The 19,007-nt window shown below is 38.1% G+C and overlaps 1 protein-coding gene across 4 annotated transcripts in view; it reads left to right on the forward strand.

Moving 5' to 3' along the window:
* WDTC1 (WD and tetratricopeptide repeats 1) overlaps window positions 1-19,007 on the forward strand; it is a 116,717-nt gene that overhangs the window by 74,739 nt on the left and 22,971 nt on the right. For 3 of the 4 annotated variants that reach the window (XM_073233460.1, XM_037017821.2, XM_037017820.2), the window contains one exon: window positions 7,118-7,237. The exons of the other annotated variant lie outside the window; for it this stretch is intronic. In XM_073233460.1, coding sequence (XP_073089561.1) covers window positions 7,118-7,237 — 120 coding nt within the window. The remainder of the gene's footprint in view (window positions 1-7,117; window positions 7,238-19,007) is intronic. 4 annotated transcript variants of the gene reach the window in all.

The following is a 19,007-nucleotide window of genomic DNA, read 5'->3' on the forward strand; positions in this document are numbered from 1 at the left end:
AGTCTACTGCTTTTTTTGTTCCTTTTGTTTCACTTTGCTTTTATACTCCACAAATGAGTGAAATCAATTGGTATTTGTCTTTTTCTGCCTGGCTTATTTCACTGAGCATAATAACCTCTAGATCCATCCATGTTGTTGAAAGTGGGAGGATTTCTTTTAATGGCTGCATAATATTCCATTATGTATATGTACCTCATCTTCTTTATCCATTCATCTATTGATGACCATTTAGGTTGCTTCCATATCTTGGCATTGTAAATAGTGCAGCAGTAAACACAGGGGTGCATATGTCTTTTCAAATCAGGGATCTTGTTTGGGTAAATTGCTAGGAGTTGAATTACTGGGTCACATGTTATTTCTGTTTTTAGTTTTTTAAGGAACCTCCACACTGCTTTCCACAGCCATTGAACCAATTTACATTCCCATTAATAGTGCAGGAGGGTTCCCTTTTCTCTGCATCCTTGCCAGCATTTGTTTCTTATCTTTTGGAAAGTGGCCATCCTAAATAGTGTGAGGTGATATCTCATTGTGGTTTTGATTTATTTGCATTTTCTCTGATGATCAGTGATGTGGAGCATCTTTTCATGTGCCTGTTGGCCATCTGTATTTCTTCTTTGGAGAAGTGTCTGTTCAGATCCTCCATTCATTTTTTAATTGTGTTATTTGTTTTTTGGGTGTTGAGGCATATGAGTTCTTTATATATTTTGGATGTTAACCCCTTATCAGATAAATCATTGACAAATATATTCTCCCGTATTATAGGATGCCTTTTTGTTCTACTGATGATGTCCTTTGCTGTACAGAAGCTTTTTATTTTGATGTAGTCCCACTTGTTCATTTTTTATTTTGTTTCCCTTGCCTGATCAGATGTGTTCGGGAAAGTTTCTCATGCTTATACTCAAGAGATTTTTATTTATTTATATTTTTCATTTATTTTGGTATCATTAATCTGCAATTACAGAAAGAACATTATGTTTATTAGGTTCCCCCCTTCACCAAGTCCCCCTGACATACCCCTTCACAGTCACTGTCCATCTGCGTAGTAAGATGCTGTAAAATCACTACTTGTCTTCTCTGTGTTGCACAGCCCTCCCCATGCCCCCCACGCACTATACATGCTAATCGTAATGCACTCTTTCTTTTTCCCCACCCTTATCCCTCCCTTCCCACCCATCCTCCCCAGTCCCTTTCCCTTTGGTAACTATTAGTCCATTCTTGGGTTCTGTGATTCTGCTGCTGTTTTGTTCCTTCAGTTTTCCTTTGTTCTTAAACTCCACATATGAGTGAAATCATTTGGTACTTGTCCTTCTCCGCCTGGCTTATTTTACTGAGCATAATACCCTCTAGCTCCATCCATGTTGTTGTGAATGGTAGGATCTGTTTTTTTCTTATGGCTGAGTAATATTCCATTGTGTATATGTACCACATCTTCTTTATCCATTCATCTACAGATGGACACTTAGGTTGCTTCCATATCTTGGCTATTGTAAACAGTGCAGCGATAAACATAGGGATACATCTGTCTTTTTCAAACTGGAGTGCTGCATTCTTAGGGTAAATTCCGAGAAGTGGAATTCCTGGGTCAAATGATATTTCTATTTTGAGCATTCTGAGGAACCTCCATACTGCTTTCCACAATGATTGAACTAGTTTACATTCCCACCAGCAGTGTAGGAGGGTTCCCCTTTCTCCACAACCTCACCAACATTTGTTTTTTGTCTTTTCGATGATGGCAATCCTTACTGGTGTGTATACTCAAGAGATTTTTGTCTATGTTTTCTTCTAAGAGTTTTATGGTTTCATGACTTGCATTCAGGTCTTTCATCCATTTCAAGTTAACTTTTGTGTATGGAGTTAAACAGTAATCTAGCTTCATTCTCTTATATGTAATTGTCCAGTTTTGCCAACACCAGTTGTTGAAGAGGCTATCATTTCCCCATTGTATATCCATGGCTCCTTTATCATATGTTAATTGACCATATAATGTGGGTTTATATCTGGGCTCTCTATTCTGTTCCATTTATCTGTGGGTCTGTTCTTGTACCCGTACCAAATTGTTTTGAATACTATGGCTTTGTACTAGAGCTTGAATTAAGGGAGCATAATACCCCCTTGCTTTGTTCTTCTTTCTCAGGATTGCTTTTGTTATTTGGGGTCTTTTGTGTTTCCACATGAATTTTAGAACTATCTTTTTTAGGTCATTGAAGAATAGTGTTGGTATTTTGATGGGGATTGCATTGAATACATAGATTGTTTAAAGGAGGGTGGCCATTCTGACAATATTAATTCTTCATGTCTATGAGCACAGGATAAATATCCATTTATTGATGTCTTCTTTAATTTCTCTCATGAGTGTCTCGTAGTTTTCAGAGTGAAGGTCTTTCACCTTCTTGGTTAGGTTTTTCCTAGGTATTTTACTCTTTCTGATGCAGTTGTAAATGGAGTTGTTTTCCTGATTTCTCTTTCTGCTAATTTGTTGTTAGTATATAGGAATGCAACAGATTTCTGTGTATTAATGTGTATCTGGCAACTTTGCTGAATTCAGTTTCTAGTTCTAATAGTTTTTTGGTGGGGTCTTTAGGATTTTCTGTGTATAGTATCATGTTTTTTGCAAACAGTAACTTTAACTTCTTCCTTACCAATTTGGATGCCTTTTATCTTTTTGTGTTGTCTGATTGTCATGGCTAGAACCACCAATACTATGTTGAATAGACTTGGTGAGAGTGGGCATCCTTTTCTTCCCAATCTTAGAGGAAAAGCTTTCAGCTTTTCACTGTTAATTATGATGTTGGCTGTGTGTTTGTCATATATGGATTTCATTATTTTGAGATAGGTACCCTCTATACCCACTTTGTTAAGAGCTTATATCATGAATGGATATTTGATTTTATGAAATGGTTTTTCAGCATCTATGGAGATAATCATGTGATTTTTGTCCTTTTGTTGATGTGTTGTATAACATTGATTGATTTACAAATATTTTACCATCCTTGAATCCCTGGAATAAATCCCACTTGGTTATGATGGATGATCTTTTTGATGTATTTTTGAATTCAATTTTGTGGAGGATTTTTGCATCTATGTTCATCAGGGATATTGGTCTATAATTTTCTTTTTTTGTGCTGTCTTTGTCTGGTTTTGGTATTAGAGTGATGCTGGCCTCAGAATGAATTTCAAAGTATTTCTTTCTCTTTTACTTTTTGGAATACTTTAAGAAGGATGCGTATTAGCTCTTCTTTAAATGTTTGATAAAATTCAGCTGTAAGCAAAACTGTACCTCTACATGCAAGAGAATGAAGCTGGATTATTGTCTAACCCCATAAATAAAAGTAAACTCAAAATGGATCAAAGACCTGAATATAAGACATGAAACCATAAAAATCTTAGAAGAAAACATAGGCAAAAATCTCTTGAATATAAACATGAGCAACTTCTTCCTGAACACATCTCCTCAGGCAAGGGAAACAAAATAAAAAATGAACAAATGGGACTACATCAAGCTAAAAAGCTTCTGTACAGCAAAGGACACCATCAGCAGAACAAAAAGGCATCCTACAGTATGGGAGAATATATTTGTAAATGACATCTGATAAGGGGTTAGCACCCAAAATATATAAAGAACTCACATGTCTCAACACCCAAAAGGCAAATAATCCACTTAAAAAATGGGCAGAGGATGTACACAGACACTTCTCCAAAGAAGAAATTCAGATGGCCAACAGGCACATGAAGATGCTTGACATTGCTAATTATCAGGGAAATGCAAATTAAAACCACAATGAGATATCACCTCACACCAGTTAGGATGGCCAACATAGAAAAGACTAGGAACAACAAGTGCTGGCAAGGATGCAGAAAAAGGGGAACCCTCCTACACTGCTGGTGGGAATGTAAACTAGTTCAACCATTGTGGAAAGCAATATGGATGTTCCTCAAAAAACTAAAAATAAAAATACCATTTGACCCGGGAATTCCACTACTAGGAATTCATCCAAAGAAAACAAGTTCTCAGATTCAAAAAGACATATGCACCCCTATGTTTATTGCAGCACTATTTACAATAGCGAAGATGTGGAAGCAACCTAAGTGTTCATCAATAGATGAATGGATAAAGAAGAGGTGGTACATATATGCAATGGAATACTATTCAGCCATAAGAAAGAAACAAATCCTACCATTTACAACAACATGGATGGAACTAGAGGGTATTATGCTCAGTGAAATAAATCAGGCAGAGAAAAACAAATAGCAAATGATTTCCCTCATTTGTGGAGTATAACAATGAGGCAAAACTGAAGAAACAAAATAGCAGCAAACTCACAGACTCCAAGAATGGAATAGTGGTTTCCAAAGGGGAGGGTGGGGGAGGGCAGGTGGGGAGAGAGGGAGAAGGGGATTGTGGGGTATCATGATTGGCAGACGTGGTGTGTGTGTGGTCAGTGGAATACAGTGTATCTCAGAGAAGACAAATAGGGACTCTGCGGCATCTTACTACACTGATGGACAGTGACTGCAATGGATCATGGGGGGGACTCAATAATAAGGGTGAATGTAATAACTGCATTTGTTTTTCTTGCAAAACCTTCATGAGAGTGTATATCAATGATACCTTAATAAAAAAAATTCAGCCATGAAGTCATCTATTCCAGGAGTTTTATTCTTGGGTGGTGTTTTGATTACCAATTCAATTTCATTGCTGGTATTGATCTGTTCAGATTTTCTGTTTCTTCCTGGATCAGTCTTGTAAGATTGTATTTTTCTAGAAAGTTATCCATTTCTTCTAGGTTGTCCAATTTATTGTTCCTTTTCTAGTTTAATTGTGGGTTTAGACTGTTTATTTGGGATTGTTCTTATTTCTTAAGGTAGGGGTATATTTCTATGTACTTTTCTCTTAGAACTGCTTTTGCTGCACCCCACAGGTTTTGGGCTGTTGAGTTGTTTTCATTTGTCTCCATTTATTGCTTGATCTATGTTTTAATTTGGTCATTGATCCATTGATGATTTATGAGCATGTTCTTAAGCCTCCAAGAATTTGTAGGCTTTTTGTTTTCTTTGTATAATTTATTTCTAGTTTTATACCATCATGGTCTGAGAAGCTGGTTGATAGAATTTCAATCTTTTTTAATTTATTGAAGCTCTTTTTGTAGCCTAGTATGTGAAAACATTATGTGAACATATGTGAAACGTTTCTGTTCTGGAAAATGTTTCATGTACACTTGAGAAGAGTGTGTATCCTGCTGCATTTGGGTGGAATATTCTGTATATGTTAGGTCCATCTGTTCTAATGTATTGTTCAATGCCTTTGTTTCCTTGTTTTCTGTCTGGTTTATCTGTCTATTGTGTGAGTGGTGGTGTTAAAGTCTCCTAAAATGAATGTGTTGCAGTCTTTTTCCCCCTTTAATTCTGTTAGTATTTGTTTTACATATTAGTTGCTCCTATATTGGGTACATAGATATTTATAATGGTTACATCCTCTTATTGGACTGACTCATTTATCATTATGTAATATCCTATGTCTCTTGTTACTTTCTTTGTTTTGAAATCTATTTTGTCTGATGTAAGTACTGCTAATCCTGCTTTGTTCTATTATTTGCATGGAATATCTTTTTTCCATCCCTTCACTTTTAGACTGTGTACGTCTTTGGGTCTAAAATGAGTTTCTGGTAGGCAGTATGTAGATGGGTTTTGCTTTTTTACCCATTCTGTAACTCTGAGTCTTTTGATTGTTGCATTCAGTCCATTACATTTAAGGTGATTATTGATAGATATGTACTTATTGCCATTGTAGGCTTTAGATTTGTGGTTACCAAAAGTTCAAGAATAGCTTCCTTACTATCTTAACAGTCTATCTAAATTGCTGATTACTCTTATCTCAAACACAGTCTAATAGTACCTTTTCCTCCATTGTTCCTGTTCCTTCTCCACACTTTATATAGTAGGTATCATATTCTGCACTTCCTGCGTATCCCTTGATTGATTTTGTGAGTGGTTGATTTTATTTTGTACTTGCTTGGTAATTAATTGGCCTACTACCTTTACTGTGGGTTTATTTTCTCTGGTGACAGCTATTTAGCCTTAGGAACATTTCCATCTAGAGCAGTCCTTTTAACATTTCCTGTAGGGCTGGCTTAGTGATGGTGAATTCCTTCAACTTTTATTTATCTGAAAATTGTTTAATCCCTGCTTCAAATTTAAATGATAATCTTGCCAGGTAGAGTATTCTTGGTTCAAGCCCTTCTGTTTCATTACATTAAATATATCATGCCATTCCCTTCTGGCCTGCAAAGTTTCTGCTGAGAAGTCTGCTGATAGCCTGATGGGGTTTCCTTTATAAGTAATCTTTTTTCTCTCTCTGGCTGCTTTCAGTACTCTCTCCTTGTCCTTGATCTTTGCCATTTTAATTATTATATCTTGATGTTGTCTTCCTAGGGTTCCTTTTGTTGGGAGATCTCTGTGCTTCCATGACCTGAGTGTCTATTTCCTTCCCCAGATTGGGGAAGTTTTCAACAATTATTTCTTCAAAGAGACTTTCTATCCCTTTGTCTCTCTCTTCTTCTGCTACCCCTATAATGCAAGTAGTGTTCTGTTTGGATTGGTCACACAGCTCTCTTATTATTCTTTCATTCCTAGAGATCCTTTTTTCTGTTTTTCAGCTTCATTGTTTTTTTGCTCCCTAATTTCCAAATCACCTACAACTTCAACCTGTGTAAGCCTGCTATTAATTCCCTCCATTGTATTTTTCATTTCAGCTACTGTATTTTTCATTTCTGAGTGACTTTTTTGGAGATCTTATATCTTTTTGTTGAGGTCCTTCCTGAGATCTTGAATATTTTTCTATAGATCTGTGAGCATATTTATGGCTTTTACTTTGAAGTCTTTATCAAGAATATTGGTGATTTCAGTTTCACTCAACCCTCTTTCTGGTGTTTGTCTGGTGGTTAGTTTGGACCAAATTTCTCTGCCTCTTCATTTTTTCAGTGTTTCCTATGGGGTAATAGCTTTATGAAGGAGGCACCCTCTAGTGCCCAGAAGCTCAATTTTCTGTGCAAGAGCCCCAGCTGTTGGCATGCAGTGGGTGGGGCATTTTTCTGTCTGGCTTATAGTGATCTGATTTCAGGTTGGCTGTGTGGGCCTTTGGCTGGTCAGGCAAGCAGGGAGAATACCAGGAGCTGTGCCACTGGAGTTGCTGTGGGCAGAACCACCCCCACCCAGCCTGCAGCAATGGCGGGGGTCACAGGTGAGCAAGACAGGCACCTTCTGTGAGGAAGAAGCTCTGGGACTGGCTCCTACAGTACTTCTGTCACTAGGCCAAAATGAGGTTGAGAAGGCTGGAGGGGTCTCCCTCTGTTTTTCTGGCTGCCACGCCTGCCTGCACAACCAAGTTAAATGAACTGTGCATGCAGAAAGGAGCCTTGATGCTCCACTGCTGGAGCTGCCATGGGCAGAGATGCCCTCCATCTGGCCTGCTGCAATGATGGACTGCTGGTGAGCAGGACTGGTGCCTGCTGGTAGAAAAGAGCTCCCAGGGCTGGCTCCCACACAGCTCCCCGCTGGCCCAAAATAGGGCTGAGAAAGCTGGGGGATCTCCCTCTGCCTACCTGGGAGCAAAGTCTGACTGCACTGCTGGCCAGCAGGCCACACACCACAGTGGAGAGTCTCAGGGCTGTGTTGCCAGGGAGGAGGATGGAGTGTCTGAAGCTCCTGAGGGCTCCCAACCTGTTGGGCTGAGGGCAGGCTGAGGAGGTATTGTCTACCTGACCTTTCTCCTAAGCGGAGAGTGCTGTGTAATCCTTGCCCCTCTGGTGCCCCTCTCACTACTGGAAATCTTTCAAACTGCCCACTTTGCTTTTATTCTCAGGGGCCAGTAGAGTGTGCCAATTCTCCACAAGCAGCTGGGATTTCAGCCTCCCCTAGTGTTCTGCCTGTCTCTGTTGTCCAACTCCACCAATCACCAGGGCACCATGTAATGTGGGTTGTGTCCCTGGAACAGATATCCAGGGCCAGGTGTTCAGTGGTCCTGGGCCTCTACTCCCTCCCTACTCTGCTCCTCTTCCTCCCACCTGGGGGCTGGGGTTGGGGAAGGGTTTGGGTCCCGCCAGATCACAGCTTTGCCATTTTATCCTTTTCTGTAGGGGCTTCTCTTCTTCCCCAGATGTAGATATTTAAAGCTCTCTTAAGTATATACCTAAGAGTGGAGTTGGTGGGTCATTTCATAACTCTGTTTAATATTTTGAGGAACTGTCAAACTGTTTTCAAAGTGGCAATGCCATTTTACATTTCCAGCAGAAATGTATGAGGGTTCCAGTTCTCCATATCCTCACCAACATTACTGTCTTTTGGATTATAGCCATCTTAGTAATTGTGATATGGTATTTCATTGTGTCTTTGATTTGCATTTCCCTAATGGCTAATGTGCTTATTGGCCATTTGTATATTTCCTTTGGAAAAATGTCTGTTCAGATCCTTTGCCCATTTTCTAATAGAGTTCTTTATATAATCAAATCATAAAAATTCTTTATATGTCCTGGATACTAGTCTCTTATCAGATATGTGATTTAAATTTTTTTCTCCCTTTCTGTGGGTGTCTTTTCCTTTCTTGATAGCACCTTTGATGCACAAAAGTTTTTAATTACAATAAAGTCCAAGTTACCTTTTTTTTTTTGGTCACTTGTGCTTTTGGTGTCATATTTAAGAAACCATTGCCTAATCTAAGGTCACAAAGATTTACACCTGTGTTTTCTTCTAAGCGATTCATACTTTTAGATCTTATATGTGGGTATTTGATCCATTTTGAGGTAATTTTTGTATATGGGATGAGATAGGGTTCAAGCTTCATTCTTTTGCATATGGATATCCAGTAGTCCCAGCACCATTTGTTGAAAATGAATAGTCTTGGCACTCTTGTTGGAAATTAGTTGATCATAAAAGTAAGGATTTATATAACTCCCAACTCTATTCTACTGATCTACCATACTGTTTTGATTACTATAGCTTTGTAGTAAGTTTTTAAATTGGGAAGTATGAGTCTTTGCACTTTGTTCTTTTTCAAGATTGTTTTGGCTATTCTGGGTCTCTTGAATTTACATATGAATTTTAGGTTCAGCTTGTGAATTTCTGCAGAGATGACAGATGGGATTTATATAGGGATTGGGTTGAATCTATTGCCACCTATTTTTGTAAATAAAATCTTATAAGAACACAGCCACACCCATTCATTTACGTATTATCTATGACTGCTTTAGTGATTCAACAGCAGAACTGTGTAGATTCAACAACAGAATAGAGACTGTATGACCCGGAAAGCCTGAAATATTTACTGTCTGGCTCTTTACAGAAAAAATACCAACCTCTGCTTTAGACGATGGGGTAAACTCATGCTCTAAAGTGCCAGAGGACAGAATTAATTCATTAATTCTATCATATGTTCAAGCAAATATTGAGTACCTCCAATATGCTGGGAATATTCTAGACACTGGGAGATGAATATAAAAGTGAATGACACCAACACAGTCTCTGGCCTCATGATGCTTCTTGTTATGGCCTAGAAGACACCCTTAGAATCTGGTCTCTACTCAGCTCCTTGAGCTCACCTTGCCTTACTCTGTCCTGTTCATCACTGTGCCTAGCCACACTGGCCTTTGTTTTGTTTCTTCATCATACCGAGCCTATTCCTACCTTTATACTTGTTCTTCCCTGTGCACAGCATGCCTTCCTTCAGATCCTTAGATAACTTGCCTCTTCTCAGCATTCATATTTCACCTCAAACATCATCATCAGAGAGGCTTTACCTGACCTCTATATCTATAGTACATTCCATCAGCATATCCTGTTTTCTTGATAACATTTATCACTCTCTAAACTTATCTTGTGGGTTCAGTTTTTTCTTTTCCCTCACAACTAATGTTCTCTGTCTTTTACAACAATAGTCTTTGCTTGTATAAAAGTACCTAGCATATAGTAGCCACTTAAATAAAAAGATAGAATGAATAAAGATTTAATGAGTAAAGGGAGTTTGCAGAGATATACAGCAGTATAAAGAAAAACTATCCAAGTATGCATTATGGTTGTTGACTTGCCCTACTAAAATTTTTAGCTAAAACATACATTTAAATATATTTTAAATCGTTACTTTTTATAACTTCTAAGAGGATTTTTCTTACCTTACTAATGGTAGTTCACATCAGGCTGTACTATGTCTTTAATTAAAATGGTGCAGTAGAAAGAATGTATTTGAATTTGATTTCCAGTTCTGCAACTGAGCTATCAAAGTGACCAATGTAGGGATCTCACTCCCCAACTTCAAGCTCTACTACAAAGCCACAGTAATCAAGACAATTTGGTACTGGCACAAGAACAGAGCCACAGACCAATGGAATAGAATAGAGACTCCAAACATTAACTCAAACATATATGGTCAGTTAATATTCGATAAAGGAGCCATGGACACACAATGGGGAAATGACAGTCTCTTCAACAAATGGTGCTGGCAAAACTGGGCAGCTACATGTAAGAGAATGAAACTGGATCACTGTCTAACCCCATACACAAAAGTAAATTCGAAATGGATCAAAGACTTGAACGTAAGTCATGAAACCATAAAACTCTTAGAAAAAAACACAGGCAAAAATCTCTTAGACATAAACATGAGTGACCTCTTCTTGAACATATCTCACTGGGCAAGGGAAACAAAAGCAAAAATGAACAAGTGGGACTATATCAAGCTGAAAAGCTTCTGTACAGCAAAGGACACCATCAATAGAACAAAAAGGTATCCTACAGTATGGGAGAATACATTCATAAATGACAGATTCAATAAAGGGTTGACATCCAAAATATATAAAGAGCTCACACACTTCAACAAACAAAAAGCAAATAATCCAATTAAAAAATGGGCAGAGGAGCTGAATAGACAGTTCTCTAAAGAAGAAATTCAGATGGCCAACAGACACATGAAAAGATGCTCCACATCGGTAGTTATCAGAGAAATGCAAATTAAAACCACAATGAGATATCACCTCACACCAGTAAGGATGGCTACCGTCCAAAAGACAAACAACAACAAATGTTGGTGAGGTTGTGGAGAAAGGGGAACCCTCCTACACTGCTGGTGGGAATGTAAACTAGTTCAACCATTGTGGAAAGCAGTATGGAGGTTCCTCAAAATGCTCAAAATAGAAATCTCATTTGACCCAGGAATTCCACTTCTCAGAATTTACCCTAAGAATGCAGCACTCCAGTTTGAAAAAGACAGATGCAGTGTTTATCGCTGCACTATTTACAATAGCCAAGATATGGAAGCAACCTAAGTGTCCATCTGTAGATGAATGGATAAAGAAGATGTGGTACATATACACAATGGAATATTACTCAGCCATAAGAAAAAAACAGATCCTACCATTTGCAACAACATGGATGGAGCTAGAGGGTATTATGTTCAGTTAAATAAGCCAGGCGGAGAAAGACAAGTACCAAATGATTTCACTCATATGTGAAGTATAAGAACAAAGGAAAACTGAAGGAACAAAACAGCAGCAGAATCACAGAACCCAAGAATGGACTAACAGTTACCAAAGGGAAAGGGACTGGGAAAGATGGATGGGAAGGGAGGGATAAGGGCAGGGGGAAAAAAAGGGGGCATTCTGATTAGCATGTATAGTGGGGGGGGCACAGGGAGGACTGTGCAACACAGAGAAGACAAGTAGTGATTTTACAGCATCTTATTATGCTGATGGACAGTGACTGTGAAGGGGTATGTTGGGGGGACTTGGTGAAGGGGGGAACCTAGTAAACATAATGTCCTTCATGTAATTGTAGATTAATGATACCAAATAAAAAATTTTTTTTAAAAAGTGACCAGCGTGCTTTACAAATATTGATTCATTTCCCACAACAACCCTATGAGATTCTGTATAATTATTGTTTCCTTTTTTACAGATGTAGAACCTGAGGCACAGAGAGGTTAAAGAACTTGCTCAAGGAAACACAGCTTGTGTACATGAAACTACATTTACTATAATTTATGGACAATTTAATGGATATTCAGGGGCGATTATGTAAAGCACTTGGGTCAGGTCTTGACACATAGTAAGCTAAGTTTTAGTTACTCTTATTAGTGTTACTACTCCATATAGTAGTTCTTAGCCACACTAAACTTTGAGACACTATCAGGCTAGATTAAAGAAGTAGCAAAAGGAAATATCTTATGGAATTGTCTAGGTACTCCAGATCATTCTGCCTTTAAGATAACTATCAAATCATTGAGTGAATGGAGAGTGGGTGAAGAATTTGAAGGAGTTTTGTTCGCTTTCAGGACTTGCCCCTTTCTGTTATAATATTACACCCATGTAATCTTAATACAGGCTAATAAATATGTGTATTGTGAATTTTAAATGAATTGATACATATGAAAGCTTAGCACTTACCCTGGCATTTAGTAGGTGCCCAATTAATGTTTAATTGCTGGATTTTAATCTGAATCTTGCTTGTTCAGACTCATAGTCATACTGTTAAAAAGTTATAGAGAAACACATGGCTTCTGCTTCCTGTCGTTCCCAGTTGGTATATCTTGGGAGGCTCCACTGCAAATCTCCAACTCTCCTGCTGTTTGACATTGACTGTTTAAGTGGAACTTATTATATAAGGGTTTAGGTATGAAGCTAGTGGGTAAGTTAAACATGTATATGACTGGATTGCACTTAAGAGAGGGTCCTTACATGCAGCTATGCAAACTGGGCCATAAGCTTTGCCTCTAAGCCAGACAATGTCCTCAAAGATACTTTAACTAAGGTTGTTTCTAAAGCCTGACATTCCTGTCTTCTGGGTTTTTTTGGGTACCTCTGTCCACTTCCTCCATTATGGTAGAACTTTGTCTCCTGTTGCTATAGACATGGACCTGTTTTTGTTTATCCTATTTATTCCTTTTTCTCCTAGTGCCTTATATGTAATGGATATTGAATAAATGAGTTGTCTGGCCAGAACTTAGGGTAGCAATTTAATAGCTGCAAAAATAACCCTTTTGGAAAATTAAGTAAAGGGAAGGAATCTAGCTGTTCAAAGTATGCATCCTTTGTGAGTATCCTAGTCATGTGGAAGGGTCTTTGAAAGCAGGATCTGGAAGGAACACTCATAGGTTGGTGAGAAAAGGCACCTGAGTACAAATTCCATGTATAGGAGCCAGCATTTACTAAAGTGTACAATAAATATGCAGTATTTACTATCTTGCATACATTACATCATTTGATCTTCACAGTGATTGTGTCAGGTTGACATTATCCTCTCCATTTCCAAATGAAAACGAGGCTCTGCATATCTTAAGTGACTGCCCATATACCTAGGAAGAAGCAAACCCACAGTGGAACCCAGACAATTCTTTCACTTTACAAATCTGATTCTCACTAACCAACCTCATATCCTCAATTTCCTCTTGTAAGAAATAAATTTGGACAAAACTATCTTTGGTCCTTTTGGTTATACCAAGATACACACTGACTTACAGACTTCCTATCTCTTTGCTTCTCTTTTTCATTCCCTTAATGCAATGGGTCCTAACTTTTTCCTTTAGTTGTAATGACTTTTATTATCTTTCCCCTGTGGATCCCAGACTTTGACAAATTGCTGTCTACTAAATTGTATTTATTAGTAGTGTTTCCCATTTTAGTACACTTTTCCACACCATGACTGCTCCTCAGAGCTCATGAGTAGGTAGCATAGGCAATACCTTAGCATTATAATACAGATTTTATGTATTCCAGTCAAATGCTAATAACCATGACATTGTGTCTAGTCTGGACTACCCAGCCCCTTGTAAATATTATTTTCCCACTAGACTTTTAAAATACAAAAATTCACCAAATTCGGAACTAACCTAAATGTACAACATTTAGGCAGAGGTAAATATGGTTTAATCTTCAGAAGAGTATTCTATAGCCATCTGAAGCAATGCTTATGAGGAAATCATAATGACATGGGGAAAGGCTAGTATTATTGGTCTGGAAGAGAAGAGGAGAAAACAAAACCTCATGAGCTCTGTGAGGACAGAAGGTATATCTTTTTGACTCAGTTGGGTCTCCCTGAGCCTAGTATAGTACTGGCAATACTCTGAGCCTAGTATAGGAGGCATTTAACTTTTAAGAGAGCTAGCTCAGATTTTTAAAAGGCAGTGTGACATCATGGGTAAGAGCCATGCTTTGGAATCTGACAGACATGGGCTCACATTCTGACAACACCATTTACACAATAGGGGTATTAACCTTTTCCTTATCTGAAAAAATGAGAATACTGATAGTGTTTCCATTACAAGGGCATAAAAGTGTCCCTGGTACATGGTAAGATAGTGTTCAGTTTACATTAGCTACTACTATTGCCATTATTATTACCTTTTTTCTCTCTTTATTAGGTTATGCTTTACATGAAAATAAAGTGCATAGGCCTCAAGTATCAAGTTAGATGTGTTTTGACATTGTGTAATTAACCACCCACAACAAAATAGAAAATACTTCCATCGACCTAGGAGCCTTTTCCAGTCAACCTTCCTTCCTCAGAGCAACCACTTTCTGGTTTCTGTCACCATAGATTAGTTTTTCCTGTTGTTATACTTTATGTGAGTGGAATTATATAGTGAATGTATATATATATATTTGTGTTTGGCATCTTTTGCTTAATGTGACATATATTGAGTTTCATCCATGTTGCTGCACGTATCCATAGTTCATTCTTTTTATTGGTGGGTAGTATTCTACTGTATGGATATAATACATTTTGTTTATCCATTTTTCTATTGATACCATTTGGCTTTTAATATTTCCAGTTTTGGGCTTTTAAAATTTCCATTTTGGGGCATCTATGGATATTCCTATACCAGTCTTGGTGTGAATAAATATTTTAATTTTCCTCAAGTAAATAACTAGGAATGGAATTATGGGTCATAAGGTAGATAAAAGTCTGACTTTATATGTGACTACCAAATAGTTATCTAAGGTGATGGTGGCAATGAGATCTCTCTTTAGTACCAGTGGAAATAAGGGTGGCATTTGAGGTAGTCCATCTTAGCCAAAGAAATACTTTGGAATCATATTGACCTAGGTTCCCATCTGGACCCTGGTGTTTACACATTTGTGTGACCCCTAGGTATGTTATTTAATATCTCTGAGACTTGATCTTACCTGTAAAAAGGGAGTGATAATAAGATCATGTGTGTTAATATCTAGCATTCTACCTAGCAATGGCATACTAAGGTGGGGACAGTAGTGGAGGCTATAAGGAGGTATGTAGGCTGTAAAGCATTTGAAAACAGTAATAAAGCCAACTAAAAGTCCATTTGCTTTTTATCATCACTAATGCACCTGTATTTCTGAGCAGTGTCAGTGTTAAAATACTACTCCCTGCCTCCTTCTCCCTTACGTTATGCTACCTAGAAAATTATAGGAATGATAATAAATAGTAATCATAATTAATATTTAATAAAGTTTAGCAGGAACTAAAAGTTAGATTGTAATTTGAAACTTGGGTGAGATTTGGAGCTTTTACTGAAGATTCTTTCTGTATGCACTTTGTTTCTTCCAGGTCCCAGATATGCAAGCCTCACCCTAAGTAGAAACATTTCCAGGGGCCCAGCAAGGCATACAGAAGTCTATTCCTCTCTAGCAGCCATCTCTCACTTCCTCCTCTCAATTCCTTAAAAGTTTGAGGTTTTCTCCCCCTCTTTTTAAAAGAATTTTAATTCTCCCTTATTTTTGAATTGTTATGTTGTAGGCATATTTTCTTTCATTGTATTCTTCAACATATTCATGTATCATGTACTTATATCTAAGCCAACCTTATTTATCAAGGCTGAAATAACTCCTCTTAAATACTACTGTTCTTTGTAAAGTAGCTCCCCAAATAGGTATTCTAACTTATGAAGCCCTTTGTTAATATTTTTCCTCAATTAGTTGCTCTGTATTTTTGTAGAAACTGGTTTGAGCTTTCTCTTACTTCCTCCAACTTAGCTGCATCTGAGCTATTTTTTACAATGTGCAACTAAACCCTAAGTATCATATTTGTCCACTGTGGCCTCTGTCCTCTGTGCTTTGGATGAGTTACTGACTTGAAGATAAATACAGTAATTATGGAAGCATTTGTGCATTTCTTGAACAGTACTTAAGAGCCTGTGCTCTCAAGTTAAAATCCTGCTTCCTGTCAAACTATTGGCTATGCCACATTTAGGCAGGTCCAGTATGTGTGGGGTCTTAGTTTTTTTCACACCACCAAGCAATTCCCTGACCTGAGATGGGTACCCTACAGTTTAACTCAATTCTGACACTATCTATTTGCAGATACCCACAAGTTAAGGGCTTGGTCCAATAAGACTTCCCCCTGCACTCTCACGGCCCACTTCAGATGCCAGTCTCAAGTCCAGGTTATCACCTGTGCTTCTGACCAACCAGGTAGATTGGATGTTCCAATGAACTCCCCCTTGAGTTTGATTAATTTGCTAGAGCTTCTCACAGAACCTAGAAAAACATTTCACTTACTAGACTACTGGTTTGTTATAAAAGGATATTATTCAGGAACAGCCCAGATGGAAGAGATTCATAGGACAAGGGGAGAAGGGGAGCACAGCTTCCATACTCTCTCCAAATGTGCCACTCTTCCCAAATTCCCACATGTTTACCAAACCAGAAGCTCTCTGAACCTGTCCTTTTGGATTTCTTTTTTCTTTTTTTGTTGGTATGATTAATGTATAATTACTTAAATAACATTATGGTTACTAGACTCCCCCTATTATCAAGTCCCCCCCACATACCCCACTACAGTCACTGTCCATCAGCATAGTAAGATGCTGTAGAATCATTACTTGTGTTCTCTGTATATACTGCCTTTCTCGTGTCCCCCCACCCCGCTACATTATGTGTGCTAATCGTAATGCCCCTTTTCGCCCCTTATCCCTCCCTTTCCACCCATCCTCCCCAGTCCCTTTCCCTTTGGTAACTGTTAGTCCATTCTTGGGTTCTGTGAGTCTGCTATTGTTTTGGTCCTTCAGTTTTTTCTTTGCTCTTATACTCCACAGATGAGTGAAATCATTTGATACTTGTCTTTGTCTGCCTGGCTTATTTCACTGAGCATAATACCCTCTAGCTCCATCCATGTTGTTGCAAATGGTAGGATTTGATTTCTTCTTATGGCTGAATATTCCATTGTGTATATGTACCACATCTTCTTTGTCCATTCATCTACTGATGGACACTTAGGTTGCTTCCATTTCTTGGCTACTGTAAATAGTGCTGCTGTAAACATAGGGGTGCATCTGTCTTTTTGAAACTGGGCTGCTGCATTCTTAGGGTAAATTCCTATGAGTGGAATTCCTGGGTCAAATGGTATTTCTATTTTGAGCTTTTTGAGGAACCTCCATACTGCTTTCCACAATGGCTGAACTAGTTTACATTCCCACCAGCAATGTAGGAGGGTTCCCCTTTCTCCTCTTCCTCGCCAGCATTTGTCGTTGTTTGTCTTTTGGATGTTGGCCATCCTAACTGGTGTGAGGTGATATCTCATTGTGGTTTCAATTTGCATTTCTCTGATGATTAGCAATGTGGAGCATCTTTTCATGTGCCTGTTGGCCATCTGAATTTCTTCTTTGGAGAAGTGTCTGTTCAGCTCCTCTGCTCATTTTTTAATGCCTTATTTGCTTTTTGTTTGTTGAGGTGCATGAGCTCTTTATATAATTTGGATGTCAACCCCTTATCAGATATGTCATTTATGAATATATTCTCCCATACTGTAGGATGTCTTTTTTGTTCTACTGATGGTGTCCTTTCCTGTACAGAAGCTTTTCAGTTTGATGTAATCCCACTTGTTCATTTTTGCTTTTGTTTCCCTTGCTTGGGGAGATATGTTCATGAAGAAGTTGCTCATGTCTATGTCCAAGAGGTTTTTGCCTATATTTTTTTCTAAGAGTTTTATGGTTTCATGACTTACATTCAGGTCTTTGATCCATTTTGAGTTTACTGTTGTGTATGGAGTTAGACAATAATCCAGTTTCATTCTCTTACATGTAGATGTCCAGTTTTGCCAACACCAGCTGTTGAAGAGGCTGTCATTTCCCCACTGTATATACATGGCTACTTTATCATATATTCATTGACCATGTATGCTTGGGTTTATATGTGGGCTTTCTATTCTGTTCCACTGGTCTATGGGTCTGTTCTTGTGCCAGTACCAAATTGTCTTAATTACTGTGGCTTTGTAGTAGAGCTTGAAGTTGGGAAGCAAGATTCCCCCTGCTTTATTCTTCCTTCTCAGGATTGCTTTGGCTATTTGGGGTCCTTTGTGGTTCCATATGAATTTTAGAACTATTTGCTCTAGTTCATTGAAGAATGCTATTGGTATTTTGATAGGGATTACATTGAATCTGTAGATTGCTTTAGGCAGGATGGCCATTTTGACAATATTAATTCTCCTAGCCAAGAGCATGGGATGAATTTCCATTTATTAGTGTCCTCTTTAATTTCTTTCATGTCTTATAGTTTTCAGGGTACTGGTCTTTCACCTCCTTGGTTAGGTTTATTCCTAGGTATTTTATTCTTTTTGTCACAGTTGTGAATGGAATTGTTTTCCTGATTTCTCTTTCTGCTAGTTCATTGTTAGTGTATAGGAATGCAACAGATTTCTGTGTATTAATTTTGTGTCCCGCAACTTTGCTGAATTCAGATATTAGATCTAGTAGTTTTGGAGTGGATTCTTTAGGGATTTTTATGTACAATATCATGTCATCTGCAAACAGGAACAGTTTGACTTCTTCCTTGCTGAACTGGATGCCTTTTATTTCTTTGTGTTGTCTGATTGCTGTGGCTAGGACCTCCAGAACTATGGTGAATAAAAGAGGGGAGAGTGGACATCCTTGTCTTGTTCCTGATCTTAAAGGAAAAGTTTTCAGCTTCTTGCTGTTAAGTATAATGTTGGCTATTGGGTGTGTTGAGGTACTTGCCCTGTATACCCATTTTGTTGAGAGTTTTTATCATGAATGGATG

Source organism: Manis javanica, chromosome 4, assembly GCF_040802235.1.
Source record: "Manis javanica isolate MJ-LG chromosome 4, MJ_LKY, whole genome shotgun sequence".
NCBI lineage: Eukaryota > Metazoa > Chordata > Mammalia > Pholidota > Manidae > Manis > Manis javanica.